Here is a 22,543-nt window from a genome sequence, read left to right as displayed (position 1 = left end):
GGGACCTGCGCATTCCCAGAGGTTATGCTGCACTCCTCTTTTTGCTAATCTTTTGAGTAAGGATTCTGTAGGTTGTAAGATGCTGCCTATGACACTTGTGTAGTTTAGGGACACGGGATAGTTGAAAGCAAGACTTATTATGAGTTACGCATAAGATGAAAATATTTTTTATTAAATTGCAGAGAATTCAGAAACTAATTTCAGTCTCTATGTAAGTAGTGCCACTGAACACTGCCTTTTCCCATTCTCTGTCCATTTTTTGCTCTCCTATGTAACCTTATTACCTTGCATCAATGCAAGTAGTCATGCAGTAGCACAGTGAAACAGGCCAATTAAACTAGTTCATTTTCAAAGACTAATAGAAAAATCTTCATTTAAAACATATTGAATATCTTGTTTACTTTTTACTAGTACACTTACAGCAGAACCATAATTGGTGCAGACATAAATGATGACATTTCTGAGGCAGCTGAGTTCAACAGTTGCTCATGGTTGTCTTCAAGCAAAAGTGTCATATCACAAGATGACATAAAGAAGCATGAAGTACATAAAAAGCCCATACTGAAAGTTGAGGGTTTGCCATTCATGGGTGACAGAGAAGCCAAGGTAGTTACATGTTCTGAAAGGGGCTAGAATTTCACCTAATATTAAAATGTGTTCCTTTGCCTGAATGCATGTATGAGCCTACAAGTGGGATATTTCTACTGCTAACAAAGCATTTGCTCCTACACATACTCTTAGCTATTTTTATTTAGGATATTGGTTGGTATTTTCTACATAAACGAAAGCAGAAGCCAGTGGTGAATAAAGCTATGTGTGTTACCTCTATTAGCAAGGTGGGGAGTTAGAGGCTGAGAAGTGGGCAAAGAGATTTAGTAGCACCGGAGAAAGTAACTGTAACATACTTCCTAAAAACACTTTTCAGATTTCTTCTGGCAGTTTTTTCAACATCACCACCTTTATAGTTTTGCACCCATTGAGGCTGTATTCTTTTAACCATGGGTAGAATCAGTGAAGTAAAGATACCTGAATATGATTATGGTGAGATTCTTGATATTCCAAGAACAAGAATGTTCTGTTTGATGTCTGTGATTCTAGGGTAAGATACTAAGGATTAGTCAGAGAATTTAGAAACTTCCTGACTTAAAATGAAATAAAACATACCAACACTTTGAAAATGGAACCATGTTTGACCTGAGCTATTGTGAGACTTCTGCTGTCACTTGTCTGAAGAGTGGCATCACTGGGCTACAGTAAAAGCTTGGGATTACAGTAGGAAAGATTTCAAAGGATCCTTCTCAGATACACTTCTAAATAATGATCTTTTCACTGAATGTAGTTCCTGTAGTATATTCCTATAGCCAGAAATAGATGACTAATAGAATGTAGCACAGCATATTAGAGCAGGAGCTTTTGTTCTCTGTACTTGTGTCTTTCCTTTACTCTGAAATAGGATAATCCTAATTCCCTGGCCGTTGTCAAAGGCAAAGTGTTGTGACTGTTTTGCTAATATTTGAATGTGTCAAACACTATTGTAAGTTAAATGTTTTGAAATAGGCATAATTGAAGAATGTATTTGGTTAGGAGAGTGCTTTGGGGGTAGATATTTGCATGATCCAAATGGACAATGTAATTTCAATATTTTTTTTTGAACACAAGACAAAGCATTTAGTAACTGAATTTAAGACTTCTTGCCAGCCACCGAGACCCTGTGAAGACCGAGGGCAGTCTCTGCAAGAATTTCTAATGGGTGAGTACTGTAGTTAACCATAAGCATCTATAAGCAGCTACAGATTTAATGATGATTAAAACAGTAGTTAATTGTTGAAACACTTGGATGTATTGTAATTATGGAGGGTAGTGGCATTCAGTTCTGTACTTACGACAAGGTTTACCTCTCCATGTTTAGCTTCCAAAACACGTTATGCTCAGTTAGCTGGGGAAGTTTGAATCTGTTTTGTGCTTTTTAATTGTAAACAATCACGTTTTTTCATTACCAGCCCCCAAAACAAAACAAAAAAACAAATAAAAAAAAAACTCAGAGGCTTTTTTAAACTTAAATTCTTACTGGTCTGTCCCACTCTTGGGCATGGAAGCAGGAGATTGAACTCTGCACTGTGCATTCATTATAAACAATCTTTTCATTGGTACGGAAGTGTTTCGACCACTAAACAAGCTGGAAGGTTGATGATAATCTGTATTTGTTTTTGCTGAAGATCAAAACAAATACTTAACACACAGAATTACAGATTGAGTCATTTTATTTTTTCTGTGTTTGCAGTACCAGATCCTGTCCTCTCATTCCACACAAGTCATGGAGAAGTCAAAGATGTTTGGTCAGTGTCCAGCTGGGATACAGACAAAGGACAAGATCTCTGTCCAGCAACAGAACTGACAGGTAAAGCAATCCTACTGTCTTAAGATGAACATGCACACATACACACCCCTCATAGCTCTTCAGTTGTGAAATATTATTTGTATATGCAGATTTCAGCTTGTCACAAGAGGGCAGTAAATGAACATTAATTCTGGAGGAAATATTTTGAAGAAAAATTTTGAAAGAATTATTTTAAAGAAAGTGTAACTTAAATGAGAATTTAAAGTAAAAACTTAAATATTATTTCCACAATTTTAAAACACCACATCTTATCTGTAGGGCATCTATAAATTTTAGTTTTTATTTACTCTATGGGAAGCTCAATCTTGGAAAAATAAAAGATATTATGGCTATTTCTTGCATCTTTTAATTATTAAAAGAATTATTATTGTATATTCAGGAATGGCATGCCACCATTATCTGGGTTAAAATGTTTTGTGTTATGACAGGCCAGCATTCATGCAGAAGAAAAATTGCTAAGAGCATTTTCATATATAGAGCCTACTAACTTTCTTGTTACTCACCTTTCTATAACATTGCCCTTCTGGCTAGTTAGCAGTGGCTGTTTTTTGTCTTTGTTAACTTGTTACAAGGGTAAAGAACCCAAATGCAAGAACATAGTAGGCAAGGTGGTTTTTCAGTGTTTTTTTTTTTAAGCAGTCCATCATATCTTTCACTGAAATCTGATGACTGAACAGTTAGATCTGAAAAAACTCTATTTTGTAAAGAACAATCAGATGTAACCTAGCCTTTTTTTTTGACAGCCACAGCAATTGGATGCAATTCTGTTCTTTCAGAGAGGCATGCTAATCCCTCCATTCCCCCACGTACGGGAGTCCCAGGTCCTGAACTGTTGTCAGACTACAGCATAATTAAGACATCTGTCATAGGATTAAAGGGAGTGTTTATATTCTTCTGATGCCATTCCCAGAGATGAGTGGCTCTGAAGATCTGCAAAAGGGCCATCCCCTTTCACATGTATCAGTTCTGAGTTTCTGAGTTGTCATCTTTTATACCATGCAGAAACAAGCATGTATTCCTCAGATATGAAGAGGTGAGGAGCATAATGATCAGTGCAGCTAGACTTTTCTGTTGCAGGGTATCAGATCTGAAATACTGTAGTCCAACAGGCATTTGAAATATAAATATTCTGTTAAATAAACGTGTTTAATTTGTGTGTTACAGATAAACTAGAAGCCAAAACTGTAAAAGATGAGGAATTTGGTCGGTGGGTTTATCAGGTGCAAATCTTTTTTATAAACAACTTCTTTCCTGCCTACCATCATGAAAAAGCCCTGAGGGAAAAAATAAAAGAAAATCGAATACAGGATGCTGAGTTAGCTGAGCTGAGAAAGATGAAGGATGAAGAGCTGGCAAAGTATGTATAGTATCTTATCTTAAAATATTTTATCTTATATTAGCAAAATTATTGAAAACAGGAAATCCACTGTAATAAAGTAGTATACCATACTGCAACTGGGGAAAAAATAATCCAAATGTAGTAAGCAACATATAGAATGTAACTTGTGTAACTTTATTACTGTCAGGAATAATGAATGCAGGCTCTCTTTAGGTTACAGAACAATCTTTCCTGGTTCTGCTCTGTATAAAGGCAGTCAAGTCAAATGTATTTTTGAATGCTATAAATTGGACTTGAAGGATTAACTAGCTGGGCTTTCTGCTTTTCTACAGTATGACAGCTTATAATGTGAATATAGGTGTAGTTGCTTGGCCAGTATAAATCTGCAGTACATAAATATAAACTTTGTTCACTCAGGCTTATTGCTGAAAGAGAAGCAGAAGAGGCAAAAAGGCAGGAAGAGGCCACAGTTGAAAAAGGATCTTTTGAGTCCAACAATACAGCTATTAAGGAGTTAGAGGAGCCTGTTCCACAGTTAGTACCCCCTCCAAAGGAAGAGGCATCCATTGTACCACCCCCTGTTGTTACCAAGGTGCCTGCTGGTGCAAAGAGAAAGAAGAAGTAAGTCTTCTGATGAGGCCTGAAACTTCAAGTATGTAAGTATTCTTTGAAGAAAAAACAAACACACCAAAAAACACCTGCAGTAGCATTTAAAACACAAGTGAGATAAAACTGCACAGTATGTTTTCACAGGGAAATTAAACTTCATGGCCAGCTGCTTTAAATGAAGGGCTTTGGGAAAAAGAATATGTTAGTTAAATGAGTGTAACCCTTTGCATAAAGAAAACTATTACAAAAGTCAGTATTTGATGATTAACTAAAACTTCTATCATTGTTAAGCTGGTATAGAATTGATATCCCATATCATGAATGTATGCTCTAAGTAAATGGTTTCTCCGTAAATCATTGTCTATTTGATTGAAATGCTTCATATAAGCAAGTATTTTTGTGGTCCAGTCTGGAGTAGACCTACGTTTAAGTAAGAATTTGACAACAAAAAAGGTGAATCAGGATGAAGGAGAAGCTTTAAAAACAGGTCAACTTTGAACAAATAATTTTCTAGCACCTTTTCTGAGGTCTTGTTTAACCAGTCTAGTTCCATATCACAGCATGACTTTCTGTTAATTTTCTACAAATCAACACAGGGAAACCAAAAGATGCCCTTAAAAGTGTAACAATTATTAATTTTATTTTCCAGTAAAATATTCACATAACATCAGAATGGAATGGTACAGATGAATTCAGACTGGTTTTTAATTAGTTTGCACATAAACATTTTTAAAATCTAAAAATTTTATGATCAGTTTACAGATTTTAGTAGAAATTTTGATTCTTACAAAGCAAGTATTGCTTTACTATTGTCATTATTCCAGTCAATAATATGACTAATAACTTCTCATGTTGAACAAGTGTCTGACATTGACATCTTCAATAAATCAGCCCTTTGCAGATCAATCCAAGAAGAAAATATTATTAAATTGTGTTGCACAAAGTTTCTTCACTTCTTCTGTAAAAAAAAAAAAATTTAGAAATCAGTATATTATACAGGAAGCTGTGCAAGAAAAGCCATGGCAAGCATCAAGTAGAGTATAATTTAATTCAAATAGAAAAAAGTAGGAGTTTCCTTGTAGAAATAATAAATTTTGTGTTCAGTAAGAGAAGGTTGAGTTAAATCTGAAGTTCCAGACTGTCTGAAAGATAAGTTGTATTGCTTAGTGGCTGAAGTGTAAGTGATTATTTGAGCTTGCCACTGGACCACGTGTCTTAAACTTCTACACTACAACAGCAGAAGACCTAGCTTCCACACAAGGATGTGTATTAGAACACCTTTTCAGAGGAAGGAAGGATTACTGTAGCCTGTTACAATAGATCAAGTCAACAAAACTTTTGCTTCGTGCTACTTGGCAGACAATGCTTCACAGGTAGCACGACCTTCTGAGTTTATAAGGCGCACTGTTTCTGTATGGCAAATTTGATGCTAAAGGACAATTAGTGGTCATTGTGTAAGTCATGCAACCAGGTCCTCTTTCTAAAATTTAAGTTATTAGGTTTAGGTCATAGAAAAAATATTATTTCCTATCATCCAAATAAGAGCATTGCCTCTTTATTAAAACCGTGAAGCCCCAAATTGCTGCAAGTAATACTCAAACTGTCATTTCTCTTTAAAATCAATCTATTTAAAAGCTTAATGCATCTTAATGTTCATTTGCCCTCTCAGAGCAAATCAGTCTTCAAACAGTCTTAGAAACACCAATACTGGCAGAAGGATCATTGACAGGAGAGACATGATGTATAAGTAAGTTTTATGTCAGTGATCCACGGGTAGGTTACATCAGATGTAAATATTTTCATCTCTCACCTGTAATACACTTCATTAATTACTCGTAAACATCACAAAGTACTCCTCTATTATTTCAAAGAAGAATGACTCATTAATAATTTAAGAATGTTTGATGAATATTTATGTTGTTCTTTTTTCATAGCTGATAGAGAAAGCAGACTAAAACCTGACACAAACGTACCTGGTCTATCATCGATCACTCCCTCTCTAGATTTTGCATGAGATGGATTTTATTACTTTTCCATGGGCATATGATTCAGTAGTAACTGTATTAAAAAGTAATAAAAACCAATCCTTACCATTAACTTCAATCAGATTTGCATTTTTTTGATTCAAAATAACGTACAGTTCTCGCTGGTCAGACTTTTTCCCAACTACCCAGTAATCACTCATTGCCTTCACAATAATTTCCTCATCTTCGTCAACTCTGAAAGAAGTTTCAAAAAGTAAAGAAGGTGGTGGCAAGTTGATAGTCATCAATTTTTCAGTTGTACTAATTTATTAATAATAACATCATAAATTGTAGTGGAGTATCAAGAGATACTAACAGAGTACTAACTTTAACATAATTCATCAATCCAAGACTTCATAAATAAGCTGCACAGAATGATTGACTCATCTGAAAGCACAATTCTTGCTTCGTCTGTTGGCCAAACACTCCTGCACTTCGAAGAAAACAGTGTCCATGAAGTTAAGGACATATTTCATCGCATTATGTTTTGCTACACTGTGACCAGGTAACAGAAGGTGGAGATAGTAGACTCTCACCCCATATCAAGTTGTTAAACATAGAACTAAACCAAGCTGAACAACTAGGTCTATTACATAAGGCTGTCACTAACCTGGTACTTCCATAATATGATGAAACTCTGACTTAAAACTGAAAATGAAAAACTTATATAGAGTGGGACTATTGATAGTCCCTAGTAAGAACTATGGACATCACAATCATTTCCCATTTTTATGAGTTTTTGTAGTTCTAGGAAGGTCTCTCCAACCTTGATTTAGATAAGAGGATACTCTTTACAAAAAGCCAGTTATCTTTCCTACAAGCAGTACTGTAGTAACTGCAAGGCTTGTGTTTTATCCGTTGTCCAAACCCTAAAAGCAGCCAGCTATTAAACCCCAGTAGAGGGTTTAATGTAACAGGCAGAAGCAGGTTTTCCTGTCCTTTATGCTACTTATCATGACACTAGATGGACTTAAGTGCAAAAGCACTTGGCTTCAGGCTCCTTCTAAGTTTATTACGGTTACTCTGAAGCTTCACATAGATTAGATATTTTCTTGGATAAATAAAGGGCCAGGACCTCTAAATTATTTTTTTAAAGGACAAGAAAAGTTTATATATGACATAATATTTTGTGTTGGTTAGAAGTAGTAAATATGACCCACATTACACAGTTCCTTATAGAGCTATGAAAGCCATCCATGAACAAAAAGGCATGAAAGCTTCACACATTTGAAAAATCTACTTGACAGAAGGGGTTACAGGCTATTTAATAGTTAAGCATTACCTAGAGAAGTCACTGTTGATGTCACCAAGAATCTTCATGAGGTCAGGATGTACAGATGCAAGTGATACACTGGGTGTTTTCCTCATGTGAATAGTACTCTTCTCTGCAAGGTTCATGTGATTGAAATAGATAAACTTAAACTGTGGCTCCTTCTCAGCCCTAGGAAGATTCAAAAAAAAAAGTGACTTGCAAGTACTAACATGTTCTATAAGCACAAGACTCACAGAAAACATCTATTAACTAAGAAGTGTAAAACTTACTGAGACATCATGAGGTTATTTTCACATTGCAGAGACCAAGTACATTAAGACTTGCAGCAAGATCAAACTTAATTTCAATACTTAAATAAAAATAATAATAAAAAAAGAAAACCTCCAAGACCAGTTTTTCCTCCTCTTAGGCTGCTAAGAAATAGACACAGTAGAGTCTAAGGGCCTGGTCCCACATCCCATCAGTATTTTATTCAGATCTTTCTAATAAACTATTTCTTCCTCCATCATAATTTTGTTTCCTTGCTGTGTCAGCTCAGTCTGCTTTGAATGGAGATGGGTCTTTAACGTGACTACTTAGGAATTTTTCACTCACATCTTTATTTGTTAAGTCAAAAGGAAGGACTCTTCCTTGATCCAGACAGTTAGTTTTTGACCATCATTTGTGTGGCCCAGGCAAGACTATTTTCAAACTCCTCCCTCAGTTATCCTCCTCCATTTCCTCTTTTATGAAGGTAATATAAAATCTGTCACTTAGAGCTGTAATTTTGGTTTAAGCCACAACAAATTTAGATCGTCAAAAACTGGCTACAGCAATTGGTACTTCAGGCTATGTATTATTCAGAGTCAAGGAGATACTGTGATGACACCAGTCACCTTAGCAAACAACTAGATACCCTTTGTCTCTGTCACCCCAGTGCATTAGTGTCAAGAAACTGTATCATGTTTTCAGGACACTGCGGCATTAAACTTTAAAAGAGATAAAGCAGCCAAAACCAGTCCCAGATGACAGGGAAAAAAAAACCACCAAGTTTAATGATTTAGTAGACTGGCACAATTTCAAGTGCATCCTACTCTGTACCCTGCAATTCTGCTGATTTGGCATGCTACCACTATAAAAATTAAGTCTCACACCTATCTTTGATTTAATTCATTTTTTGTTGTTTTATGTGACTGCAGTTCTTGGTTCCACAATTAACAAATCTACCTACAAATAAGTCATTTTATATGGAGAATAAGCTATAGTTTTAAGATATTTTTCAAATTTTCTAAAGCATTAGCATGCTTTTTCATTTTTTTTCCTTTGTTACCTTAGTTCTGCAAAATGGAAAATAAATCATTTTTTTCCTCGCCTATCATACGTGGCCACACCGAGAAGCAGTAATCCTGAATAAAAGTACTTAAGTTTAAAGCTTGCATTATAACTAACAAGTATGTTACTCCAAAAAGAAAAACAAAAAAACCTGTTCAACGTAAGTCATTCTAGTATCTATAACTTTTTCCTTGTAGCATCATTCCCATAAGATAAGGAGCCTAGCTTCAGCATCTTAAATAAAACTTTTGATATCCATCGAATATGTTGCACGGACTTGTGGCTCCAAAGCAACAGCAAGAAAGTTGTCTTTCCTGTGCTCTCACTACCTTTCTATTGGGTTAATGCAGCATGAAAGACAATTCTTGAATTGGACAGTTGGAGGAGGAACTGGAAAATGGGATAAGAGTTGAACCTGCAGGAGTTAAATACAAAAAAAAAAAACAACAGAAAAACACCACCCATCCTGCCCTACAGATGAGGCAGAAACTATGACAAAGTAAATGTTTCCCTGCCAGGAATTGGTAATTAAAGAGAGCACAAGAACTTCGGACCAAGGGAGTATCTCAACATAACGAAGGGAAGACTAGAACATCAGTCCCATGGAAAAGTCTACACTCAGGCAGGCTACCTTAAGGTAGACTACACTGGATGCTTCTAGGTCTTTCCCCAGGAAGAACTGGGTTATTCAAAGCCCTCTCATCTGTTTATAGGCTACATCTTCCACTTGAAATAAGTGCCACAAAGAGCAGCCCATTATGCCCTGATGTGCCCAGAGGTTTTACATCCATGCTGTCTGATAAACACACGGTGTGCATTTGTAACAGATTTAAGAGTTACATACACTCTGTCCAAGCTGTAGATGCATGTGTCTAAGGAAACATTCAGACAGAGCTAGCTGTGTCAGCATCTACTTGGTGTGAAGAAGAAAATTCTCTATTTTTAATGTTACAGAAAATATCAGTTTAGGAAAGCAGAAGTCGAAATCAACAAAAGAAAGGAGGTGGGCAAAAAGCCAGTGATATTTTAAAGAAACTCAAAAGTTCTAGTTGCCCAAAGGCTATCTGTGAACATTAAGAGATCCTGTTTGATCAAGGAAAGTTGCAAAATACAAACTGAAAGCTTTGCAGGAACTGTTATTTCTGTTTCAACATGGCAAGGATGGACAGAAACTACCAGTTCAGTCTGCATTTTTACCATCTTGTATGTATTTCTGGAAGCACAGTAATCCATAGAACTGTGCATCTCCATAGATCAAGCTCAAGTTCACATATGAAAAAAGCAAAACCCAGAAGTTCCACCTGCTGTATCTGAAAAGTCTGTTGACATCTTCGGGGTGAGGCGGGAGAATCTTGGTCAATAAATGAGATTTATTATCTTAATATTTACATGATTCTTCTGCAGCAGTTATGCACATAGAAGAAAAAGGCTTCAGCCACACGATAAACATTCATTGCAAAATTAATAACATGTATGTCATTATTTCAAGGAGACCTGAATATGCAACAACAGGAACTTTATAAAGGCTTAAGATGCAGAAAGGCAGATAAACGTCCTAAGATATACGATTTACTCAATGCTTTCAAAATTTGGGAATCATATTACCATTATAAGCAGTTCATTAAAGCTAATTTTTAACCAACTAAAGCAGGACTGCAACAGAAACATGGTACAAACCCTGATATTCTCTTGTTGATGTTGTATTGTTCACATATGTCTGATGCTAACACAGTAAGTTGAGGCCCAACAATGCTGTCCAGTTTACGGCAAAACTCCAGTGTAGGCGGAATTGAAGCTACATGGCATGTAAAGAAAGGGGAGAGATGAGATTCCCTTCCCACAGTAGAAGGTACAGTTTCTGTAGTTGCTTTCTTTAAACATCCTTGAGAGTCCTGGGACAAACTTCTCAGTTATACCTGTGCACTTTCCAAATCATCCATAAGGTTAACTTTAAGTAATATTTAGTCATTTTATCATGTAAATTGAATTACCTATACCACTGGAACAAAATCAAAAGACTGATAAAAAGCACTCATGAAGAAGTGTCTCAAATAAGAAATTAACTCGAATATTTTCAAAAACAAAACAAGTTGTATGCATTTTGTACTAACTGTGTCTCACTGAAGAAGTGATACTAGTAGGTACTTACCATCAATCATAAAGCAGACAGCTGCACTCATGGCCTGGAACAAAAAAGTTAAAGCAAAAAAACATTTACAACAGGTTACCTCAACTACCTCAAAGTCATTTGACAATAACTCAGTGAAGTCACACATAGGTAAACCAGTTAAATAATAATAATAAAATAATCACCTAGTTTAAAGGTGATTATCCTTACCCTTTAATAGGACAATCTCTTTGCAATCTACCGTAACATGGGATAGTTAGGATTTTAAAATTCCGCCCAGTTTAGAGTGTTTAAGTTGTAGGGGAAACGTAAAATTTGCTACTAAGTGCATTTTATGCAAGGACATATGTCTGCAAGGAATGGAATTTCATTACAAAAAATATTATTTTTTTCTCCCCACAGATTAATGCAATATAAAGCCAGGTATGAAATCATGTAAACTTACTACGGCTGACATTTTGTTTTGATAAAACTTCTTTGTTTTGGGGAGGGTATACGAGAGAGGAAGACGTAGATTCAGGTTTTAAATCTTACTGCTATAAATTCCACAGTTTTCTGTCTCTTTGCTCTAACCTGGTCCTATCAATGCATCTCTTTATGCAGTTCACAAATATTTCACATCATTGGCTTCTCGTTGTATATAGATTCCTAATTCTGAGGAATAATTGCAGAGAAAAATGTAATACCTTATAAACAATTAAATGAAGCTCTTCATAAGTGTCATCAGTGTTAACAAATATTTTGGGGAATCGGCATTTTGCTTCTGGATCATTAAGATTTAAGGGTCCAGTAAGAAACCTATAAAATAATTTAACAGGTCAGATGTGATGAATTCTTGTATTTCAGTTTTTCCTATTTAACAGATGTTTTTGAAACTAGCAATTACTTGCATGCATGAATGGATTTGCATACAGTAAGTTTTCAGCTATCCAGATAGGCACAGAACCCTTTCCTTTATGTATTATCTCAGCACTCTTATTGTCAAAGTATTACTTACATATATGTTCCAGCTACAGAAACAGGATCAGAAAAGCAGAGTAAAAAATGATAAGGAAGTAAACTGCACAGACTGTCAGGTGAACAACAGCCAAACTCCTTCCACATCCAAGTTGTGACTTTAAAAAAAAAAACAACTTTTTTTGTTGCTACTGGGAAGGCATTCATCCTCCACTTTCCAACAGTATATTCAGATTAGCTTTACGTAGAACAGTGATGTATTAGAAGCACTTAACTTTGAGGGGAAAAGCAAGAAAACATGTGCCACTGCTTCTATCACAACACAATACTCTAAATCAGGCAAAGGGAATTATAGTGGTTATAAGAAAGATGTCTGAACCCACAATTATTCAAAATGTTGCCCAGCTGCTTAAGTGCAGAACTCCCCCCTCTGACATACTGAGTACAGAGGAAAAATAAATCACTAGATACATGCACCTTCGTCTGAAGTGCCTGACTGAAAAGAAGTGTCTGGAGCACTGCCAAAACTTTTCATGCAGTGCATTAAGAACAGTAGGGAAGAAAAGGCTTAATTACTGTTTCTGCATATTTATTTTCCTCTTTTTTTTCCTCAGAGGTCAAGTTTTACATTATACTGACTACTGTGTGACCCTGTGGAATGGACTACATGTGGAACATGTACCCAAAAATAAATTCACTCCTCTCTAACGTTTTGTCCTTGAGGGAAGAAGGAGTAGACGGTAACAGTTATTAAGAGCTACCTTCCATAATGTTGTAGATTTCCTGGCATTTCAGCACGTATTGGAGAATCTCTTCCTGCTAACTGAAGCAAAAAAGAACACAAGAAAAAAACACCTTAGAGGTATTTTCTATTACTCTTTTGTAGGCTGTCTTTATATCATATTATATATAAACTATTGCAGAAAATAATGCTCATGAAGATATATACTCTTTGTGTAACATGATGGAGACAAAGCTATAGAGATGCTGACAGAACAGAACATTCTGATTTTGCATTTATTACTTTGGAGCTTTGCTGGGGGTGGGGAAAAGGATAACTAACTCCATGTGGTCTTAAAGAACTCCACATTCTGTTTAGCCATTAGGCTGATGTGATTTGTTTGCGATACTGAGTATGGTCAGCACTATGAAGTAGGGAAGTATCTTCATTATGCAGGTATGAAACACATCTGAATGAATTCTTCAAAGTGACATACAGGGAAGGCAGGTCTGTTCACCCTGTCTGCTGCAGTCAAGTCCTACATTAGCAACACACACATTAGCTGAGCCCTAACTTTTAATTTGCTGTGCCAAAGCACAGCCTGTACTTCACATTAGGAGGCTGTGCCACACGCTATCTACTACCTGTAGTTATTTACATCAGCCACTTAAGCTCACACACAAAAAATCCTCACTGAAGTAAACAGTTCTGTGTTTACATGATTTTTCTTCTTAGAAGACATTCTGCACTATTCTCTCTGTTTTGTTGTTAGTTATAGTGAGAATCAATTCAAACTGTTAGCACCGCAAATGTTACCTATGTTGCCATAGTCATCTCTGGGAATGAGATCCCTTGCTATTTTTATCATCAAAATTCATATCCTAAGGTGCAAAAGCTCAAATCAGACCTAGGGTTTCCCCTTTTGTTTGTGAACATCATGTAGCAGCTAATTAAATAGCTACAAATACATTTTTTTAAATTCAGGGAACAACAAGCTTTCCCCTCTCCAGCTTCATATGCTAATCCATGGAAGACTGAAACAAACACCCTAAATCAAATGTCTTCTTTTTGTAAAGCTCACTAAAAGCTATAGAAGCTCGCTTGATTCAGTTACAGGAAAAGAAAAAGTCCTGTCAATAAGGCTCGATGACTTCTGAAATTCACCTCAAGCAGTGTGAAAGTTCTATTCATCAAGCACTGAGCTGCTAGACAAAGACTCAGAGGCCAATTACTAGGTATTTGTGCAGCTTAAGGAGTTTCTACAGTGTTGTATATCAAAATTGGTGTATTTGAGCAACACTTTATTAACTGGAAAACCACACACAATTTACTCAATTACTTTAAAAGCTTCCACGACTTTGATCACTAACATTGCACATCTTTAACAGACCCAAACGCATACGTTTTTAAATAATTTTGTTTTAAAATAACGCTTCCATTAAAATGCCCTTTTCCCATTATAACAGAAGTATATTGGAAGAGGAGCAAGCTTATTTTGATCCCACTGTCCACTACTCATAAAAGATTCAGCTATACCCAGCTCTGCCTCAAGCACTGTAGGCTTTTGCGAAGGTTACAGTTAAGAACACGCAGAGCATTCACTTTTAAGCTTGAGCAGGTCTCCACTGGTGCTATAAGGAGTCATCAGGTATCAACATTTAGGAAATTCCCTATCAGCATCCCTTATTCAAATCATCAGCAGAATTCATACTGTAAGTGATAGGTACAAACATTACTGAGTTTAGTAGAATGCCCCCAAAGCAATAAATCTCAGGCATTCCTAAACTGAATTTTAAGGTGGGTAGGGGAAAAGAGATGCTTCTCTTTGGTATTTTAGGCTTTAGCATTACAAAATAGACAGAAGGAAAAAGAACAAACACTCCCACTATGATACCTCAGGCTCCATGTGTCTTGGAAACAGAGATGTTGTGAGATATTTATACAAAATTCTCATGTCATCTTGTTCCAGTCCACTCCTAGAACATCAAGTAGAGATAAAAATGCAAGTGCTGTTTGTCTTGCAGTTCTCAAGTCACACATTTTCCCCCAACCACAACCCAGGCAGCAAAGCACGCATAAAACTAGGGTAGCAACATTTCAGCGTCTCAGTAGATTGTCCCAGAATATTCATTTTTAATAAGATGTGGTTTGTATTTAGGAAACAAACTAACATCCAAGTTTGCTGTAAAATAGAAGTCATATCTCCTGCTACTAACTCATATTTGATGTCATAATTACATAGTGTAAGTACAAAGTAGTGGGATTTTTTAAAAAAATTCTTTCAAAAAAAAAAAACCACAAGATTTCTCATCTGAAACACAGTGCAATTCTCTTATGATTTCCTCACACCCTTTGAAAAATAAAATGTTTAGCTGCAAATGAAGCAGTATGCCCTGAACAACTGTGTCATGTCAGTAAATACCCCCTAGATTAGCTGAAAAGTTAAGTTAGCATTGATTTTGCAAACTTAAATACTTGTCTTTGTTAAAAAAAATAAAAAATGCTTCCTGCAGTATTTTTCACAATGAGGGCTGGGACGTATTAAAGAATAACTAAGTATCAAACATGCTTTTTCAAGGCTTATTACTTTAGTTGCCCCTGCAAAACTAAATACAGATCTATAAATCGTGACTTTTGCTTTGTTTGCTCTGGAAGCTAGGTTAATAAAAGACTCACATTCCTTCCCCAATAACTTTTGAATCTACTTGCCATATTACTACCTAGTTTAAGAGCAGAGATGATAGCTCAAAACTTCCAGAGACTTCACCTTAAGCAGTTTAGTAGGAACAAGACTCACATAGAAGTCCAATCAATATTTGGTAGAACTGCAAAGACCTAAAATTATTGCGGGCATGGAGAGATTCATTGATTTTAGGAGACATAAAATAGAACTACAAGAACAGGCTTATAGCTGCTCCTTAGGGCTACTTGGAAATAATAATTTGGTACAGCTTAGAGATTTTTAAGGCCAAAGATCAAAGACTTTCTTCCACATCACTCTTTCTAGCATTCTGTTTTTGCATTTTCATGCACCTTGTCCACTGATTCAGCTTTGCTATTATGGCACTTATTTATAGGATGATAATTTAAAAACACATAAAAGAAATGATCTTAGTACCTACCAGATAAGCTGATCATTGTAGAGAAATGCAGTATATTTGACTATGTTCAAGCTTTCTTCCATCCTATTAATAAATGACTGAATTTTCAAGTAAGTCATTTTATCCAGTGGAAAGAAGCTGATTCCACAAAATACGTCCAGCAGATCGCAAGATTGTAAGTGCAGTGTCTGCAAGTACTAAGAGGATAATGACAGTTGTTTTTAGAATTCAGAAAATTTCCAATGTGTACATTTAAATGACAAATTTGAGTCTAATTCCCTGTAATCTAGACTAACGATCCAAAAAATCCCTTATAGTCCTGTTTGCCTGAAGTACTCCTTAATGTATCAATGTGATCCAGATGTCAATTTACTACTATTTAATCAGGGACAACAGCTTTTAAGGCTAGCTCAAGATCCTTGGAGAGGACAAGAACACACAGCCCATCATACTACTATTTAATTTCAGAAGTAACTCTGTAGAAATATTAGATCATAGAATTACAGAATAATTCTATGAAATATTTTCACTGAAATATTAGATAAATACATTGGCTTGCAATGTGCAAAAGAAAATTTTTATTATTCTCTTTCCTGATAGATCGTAAGCTTTACCAATAGATTTTAAACACACTATCAGACACCCTGGTCTGTGAAAGATGAGTTATCCAGTGGCTCCCTCTACAGTCATTTCACATTACCAAAAACCAAGCTATAAAATAACCCCCATTTTTGAAGTTCACTACTCAGCACTGCATACATTACCACCGTACTAGATTAGTAGGAAACAGTCAACAAAAATTAGTTTCATACACACAAAACAGCATAGCTAAAGCAAGTTGTTATCAAGTCATTACAAAAATCTTTGTCTACCTAGTAAAAAAAAATCTGCATTCAACCAAGCACAGACATAGATATTGAACTGCTCAGATCAATCTTCAGCTTTGCAGAATAATTTTATTAGCTTAAAAATTAGAGCTTGTTCTCATTCCATTTAGAAATGCGTATGCTTGTTCACATTTACATATTCCATGGTAGCTACAGACAGTATGACAGGTCTCTGTCACAGTTTATAATCTAAGTCTCATTTCCTTTCACAGTTTCAATGCAGACCAAACCTGCCATCAGCACGTAACCAATTCATTCAATAGGGTTACAATACAGTAATTTGCATGACCAAACTTTCTAAGCATTTCTAATTCCCCAGCAAAAAAGAGAAACAACTTTTCCTTGGATTTGTTTGTTATACTACTCTCAATGACTACTGTTTTATCTTCACTAGGAGCTTGAAAGGAAAACTAATGTTTTAAAGATTATTTATTACTTCCCCTTCTGCCATGCTGTATTTTTGAATGCAGTCTAGGCAAAAGTATATACCAGCAAATCAAACAAATACTCCTTGTGCCAACAGGGTTCATTCTGGGGCCTATGACAGCCTTACAAGAAACAAACATGCAAACAGAAAAATCCAAAACTAAGAAAAACAAAACAAAAAACAAAAAAGAAGCCTATCCTAAAATCAGTTTGAATTGTACTTTTTTTTTTTACACTTTTTTCTTAAAAGTTGCTAAGAGAAAAATTTTAAGCATCAGTATACAGTGTCTACACTCTATCATTATCAGAGATATCAATATTCAAATCTCTGCAACAAGAGAACTAACTGCTGACAGTAACCCTCCATTTCCTTCCATGCAAATGAGAAGAATGGGGGCAGACAGACACTCGGCTGCTATCTTCTGAAGTCAGCTTGATTAAACTTTTAATGTAGGAACTCAAACTTTTGCTAGATGTGACTACTTTACATGAGTTAAATGAAAATATTTGATTGACTTCCTGCTCAGAAATAGAGTTTGCTTTCCATCCTTTTACTAAAACATTTGCTGCTCAAAATTGAAGTTAAATACTGAAGACAAGTTATAAACAAAGTTTATTTCCTGAAACCTTATCAGGCATGACTATTGATCCCACACAGGAAAAAAAATATAGTTAAAAGTCACAACTACCAGTTACTTCACTGTGCTATGGAACTTCAATGTCTGTGCATGGAGGTTGTGGAAACTCCAACCCTAGATACTTTCAAGAGTCAACCAGCCAAAGCCACATGCAATCTAATTTGAATTCAATGTTACCCTACTTTGAGCAGGTGGTTGAACTGGATAGCCTCTCCAGGTTCTTTCCAACTTGAATCATTCTTTAACAGTTTCTCGAATAGGTCTACACAAATGATTATCCCATGAACCAATTCAAACATTAATGCAGAATTTCCAAAGAATGAACATGATTCCATCAGAAAAAAATATTCAATAAGAAAACTCTTCTATCAAGCTATAACTCTGTTTGTGGTTCAACTCCTTTAAAGAATCTACCATGTTAGTAGGAAGCAGGAAGTATTTGGAAAGAACAAGTAACTAGGCTTTTTGTATTGTTGCTACATCTTTTCCACTGCTCATGTTTTAGAGTTACACTGAAGCCACGTAGAGAAAATTTTTACTTTTTATTTCCAATGTAGAATCACACTGTATGTGCCTGAAAAATAAAGTCTTACCCGATGGAAGAACTTCTCTAGTCTTTCCTTTAGAACTTTTACACCTCCATCTTCCATGGCTTTCACAAACGTGCCATTGAAAAGCTAGTGGTTAAAAGAAGTCAGTCAGATAATTCTGTAGTTACATTAATTTCACGTAACTCATATATGAATATAGCTAGATTATAATACAGCTTCTGTTCCTCAGTACTACAGCTCTGCATAGATCTAAATTTACCCCTCCCTTATTGAAAGATCCTCTCTCAGATTTGCAGACTCCAGGTATACATGGCAGCGTGGTCAGAATTAGAGAAGGAAAATAAATTCTCCATTAGTAGAGAAGTTATTTATCTGTGTTGCTTAAACATCTTAATTCATTATTTTCTAAAAGACATTTTAATGGCCTTTATTCAGTATTGTTTCTCCAACAGATAATATAAACATCAAAAGCAAGTGCTTAGTGTCAGAACCGTCCACGAAAGAAGAAATCTGGACTTCATGGAAATTAGAAGGCTCTTATTTTTACTGTAAGCTAATGAACTAACACTGGCAACTGCAACAGCTTTATTTTTTCTCTTCCATCACCACTATTACAGCTTCAGGAATAGTTATTAAGAGTTATTACTGCAGCCAACAGCAATGAGACAAGCATCTCAAAGCAATGATGAGCTTGCACATCCAAATGGTACCATAAGGATCTCTTTCTCTGCCCAGAAGTAGAGCCTCTGTATTATTAACTCTACCTTGTACATGCTGTAGCACTGCTGCAGGACCGAACTATAGACCTTATCCTGCAGAAAAAAAGAGCAAGGCATTAGTATAAGCAGAGGCAGTATTTCAAATATTTTGGCTGAGCTACATGTAATGAACACTCAAAGAGCAGGCACGTGCACAAATTAGAGAAGTTGGTCTCTGAAAAGTTAAATAGCATTTTCAGTCAACATCTAGAGGTTTCTTCATACATATAAGGTACTATTTCAAAGGGAGTCCTTTCCCCCCCTTAAATTTAATACCAAATGTTACTAACTCAAGCACAAGGTATCAGTTACAAATAGTGTATTTCCCTAAGGCCAGTGGTCAATTAAAATGAACCTATTTCAGACCATTATTCTCTTCTTCACATTCAAAGGCTAAAGGAGGTGGGACATCATAGCAAGTTGTTACTGGACTACAATCTTAATGAAAAAAAGACTTTTATTGTTGGATGAAATAGAGTGACAACACCAATATTTTTCACAGGACTAAATAAGGAACAGCATTAGTATGCATACTGTGATGAACAGAGGCAGCATAAACAACCACCTCTTTACACATTATTCCAGCTGACCAAATACCTTTCCTGCATACAATTAAACTGGTGTAAAGATACTGCAGTCTGGACAAGAAATCCCATGATAGGTTTGAGCCGTTTGGCTTTCCAGCTTATTAGTAAAGATTACTAGTAGTCTTAAAGTTGTGGAACATGTACTTAAACCTAATAAAGCTACATTTCAGAATCTTACAGGAAACCTATTAAATAAACAGATCCTAAGAAATATTTGCCTATTCCAAGAAAAAAAAAAGACTCACAGCTGTGCATTTCACTGACGTTTATTAGGTGATCTTGAACTGCCATTTGGATAACTCCCTATCTTGCTGTCTTCTCTAAACTGTATTGAAAACTACTTTGCTTTTTTTCCATTTATGGCTATATGCATATTTTAAGTCAATTTGGCAGCAGTTCAAGAAGAATCAAACTAAGGTATTTCTGTGTTACTCTTAAAATGCAATATAACTTATTTAAAAAGGGGGAGAGGGGAGAGTTCAGTATTACCAGTAATTCTTCTTCCTGATATTCATAGACTGGTTTTCCATCTTTGTGTTTTTCTATTATGGGGTTTCGTACAACCTAGAAGGTGGAACAGGCTGGCATTAGACAATGCAGAATGCATTGAGAACATTCTGATATGATGTTTTAGAAATATGCATATCATATGCATAAGTACCATGACCATCCAGAAATTCTCTTCAGGTTCATGGAAAAATTGTCTATTCTTCTGTGTATGTAGGGATTTTGCAGGTTTTGTTGGACTAAAGGTCCTAGAAAGAAAACATTTATGTAGATATAGATATTTATATACACACACAAAAAGAAAACATATATGATTGGGAAATTTTAAGCATTTTGTCTGTGCTAATACAATGAGTTACGCGGTCAGACTTTATACCTTGTGAACTGTACTATAGCTTCACACAGTCCCACATTTCTAATTTTTTCATTCTTTTCTACTTCATTTGGGTGATAGAAGAGAATCTTCTTTTCTTCCTAAAATTTAAAAGAATCAAAGCAAAATGCATTTTAACAGAATCAAAGTTTAAAAACAATCAGAACATGATCTAAGTATTCTTTAACTTCAATCACAGTCTTTTAGGCAGAATTTTATCTTGTACCTAAATAGGCGTCTGTAATAATGGCTAGAAGTCATATTTAAGCATACTTAAGCAGTCATCCCAAGACATTTCAAAATGGTTTATATTTCCAAGGCTACTGAAATAACAGGCCATAACTACTTCACAGCTAGTTCAAAGCAAGGATAGCTTCGAAGCCAGATCAAAGCATGGCCAGCTTGAAAGCTAGCTCGGATTGCTCAGGGCCCTGTCCAGTCAAGTTCTGAGTATCTCCAAGGCTGAAGACTGCACAGACTTTCTGGGCCCTGTTCTGGTGTTTGACCACTTCAACATGAAGAAATTATTTTATCTCATCAGAATTTCCCTTGCTGCAATGTCTTCCATTGCTTCTTAGCCTTTCACTGTGCATCTTCAAGAAGAACCTGGCTCCGTTCTCTCTATAATAGCCCCTCAGGCAGGTGAAGACAGCCACAAGACCCCCTTCCAACACGTTCTGCTTTTCAGACTGCACACACCCAGTTCTCTAAGGGTTTCCTGACACATCAGGTACTGCAGCCTCCTGACCAACAGGGACTCTCCGCTAGACCTGCTTCAGTTTGTCAGTGTTTTTCCTACCCTGGGAAGCCCCAGGGGACCACAGTGCCCACAAACAGAGGGAAGCAACCACTTCTCTTGACCTGCTAATACACTCTCACTCACACAGCCTGGGATGCTGTTGGTTTTCACTACCACAAGGGCACACTGCTGATTCATGTACAACCTGTTGTTCACTAGGACTCCCTGGTCCTGTTCTGCAAAGCTGCTTTCTAACCAGCCAGCCCATGCTGCGTGAGATTGTTTTGTCCCACATGCAGGGCTTTGCATTTGCTTTTGTTGAACTTCGTGAGGTTTCTGGTAGCTGTTTCCCCAGCTCGCTGAGGGTCCCTCCAAGCAGCAGCCCTGCCCTCCAGCACATCAACGGCTTCCCCCCAGCTTCAAGCCATCCACGGACTCATAGAGGGTGCAGTCAGCCCCGTCAGTCACTAATAAGTAAGTACAGGCACAGCCCTGCGCAAAAGCACTACTAAAACTACAGGCTATCACACAAATCGTACAATGCGTTATTATCTAAAAATACAGATTCTGGCTTATTAAAATCAAAAATCACAGTGGCATGAGCACTGTGATGCTAGTGCTAACTAGCAATAGCTTAGATTTAGCTAAATTAATGACTGAGGTTTTTTACCAGATTATAGCGATTGAAAGAAGTATTTTAGAAGAAGTTACCACATCAGTAAAACACAGTACTTAACAGACCACCTGCAATATTTTACATGCTACCACTGACAACACCTTGGTTACTGCTTTGCCTGAAGCAGGACATGGCCAGAGGAAGGCTGCCGCAGGAGCCAGGGGAAGCGGTAATCCCGCGGCCCCCAGGGCCTCACAGAGGGGCAGCCGTGCCCCGACAGCCGCCCCAGGGCCGGGACAGCACCGGAGGGCCCCCAAACCCTTCTCGCCCCGCAGCCCCGAGCCGCGGCGTCCCTCCCTCCGGTACCTCTCCCTCTTTGGGCCCCAGCTTGGGGTTGTAGATGAAGAAACTGAGCAGGGTCGGAGCGAGCTGCTTCTCCTGGGCGGCTCCCCCCGCCGCCGCCGTCGCCATACCGAGCTGGAAGCGAGCGCGCCTGGGGCCGACCGCCGCCGCCACACACCATCAGGGAGCAGCCCAGGGCCCTCCGCCGGCACCGGCACCAGCCCCACACCGCTTCCGCCTTCTCCCCCGCCCCGGAAC

The 22,543-nt window shown here is 36.9% G+C and overlaps 2 protein-coding genes across 20 annotated transcripts in view; one reads left to right on the top strand and one right to left on the bottom strand.

Annotated features, from left to right (window-relative positions):
- The window catches only part of RSPH10B (radial spoke head 10 homolog B), a 25,102-nt gene extending 12,308 nt beyond the window's left edge, over positions 1-12,794 (top strand). For 7 of the 18 annotated variants that reach the window (XM_083800336.1, XM_083800345.1, XM_083800344.1 and 4 more), the window contains 4 exons: positions 1,660-1,750; positions 2,282-2,398; positions 3,563-3,755; positions 4,155-6,449. In XM_083800336.1, coding sequence (XP_083656462.1) covers positions 1,660-1,750; positions 2,282-2,398; positions 3,563-3,755; positions 4,155-4,362 — 609 coding nt within the window. In that variant the 3' untranslated portion in view covers positions 4,363-6,449. Of the gene's footprint in view, positions 1-1,659; positions 1,751-2,281; positions 2,399-3,141; positions 3,538-3,562; positions 3,756-4,154; positions 6,450-12,653 lie in introns of those variants that run through there. The other 11 variants (XR_014572808.1, XR_014572809.1, XR_014572810.1 and 8 more) reach the window with 11 other exon arrangements.
- On the bottom strand, positions 4,956-22,543 carry CCZ1 (CCZ1 homolog, vacuolar protein trafficking and biogenesis associated; the record flags this gene model as incomplete). 2 transcript variants are annotated; one of them, XM_083800372.1, is made up of 15 exons in its annotated part: positions 22,310-22,543; positions 20,592-20,689; positions 20,370-20,463; positions 20,198-20,272; positions 19,128-19,175; positions 18,406-18,489; positions 15,883-16,058; positions 14,655-14,736; positions 12,801-12,862; positions 11,769-11,880; positions 11,104-11,137; positions 10,632-10,749; positions 7,653-7,811; positions 6,438-6,565; positions 4,956-5,304 (listed from the first exon to the last, which is right to left on the bottom strand). In XM_083800372.1, exons 1-15 carry the CDS (start codon positions 22,412-22,414, stop codon positions 5,249-5,251), a joined length of 1,431 nt encoding a protein of 476 aa, XP_083656498.1. In that variant the 5' UTR covers positions 22,415-22,543. The 2 variants fall into 2 exon arrangements, with proteins under 2 accessions (XP_083656498.1, XP_083656497.1); XM_083800371.1 differs by lacking the exon at positions 4,956-5,304 and having other exon boundaries at positions 6,346-6,565.

Source organism: Anser anser, assembly GCF_964211835.1.
Source record: "Anser anser genome assembly, chromosome: 15".
Taxonomy (NCBI): domain Eukaryota; kingdom Metazoa; phylum Chordata; class Aves; order Anseriformes; family Anatidae; genus Anser; species Anser anser.
The sequence above is the reverse complement of the archived record's forward strand: the minus strand, read 5'-3'. Positions and strand labels throughout refer to the sequence as shown.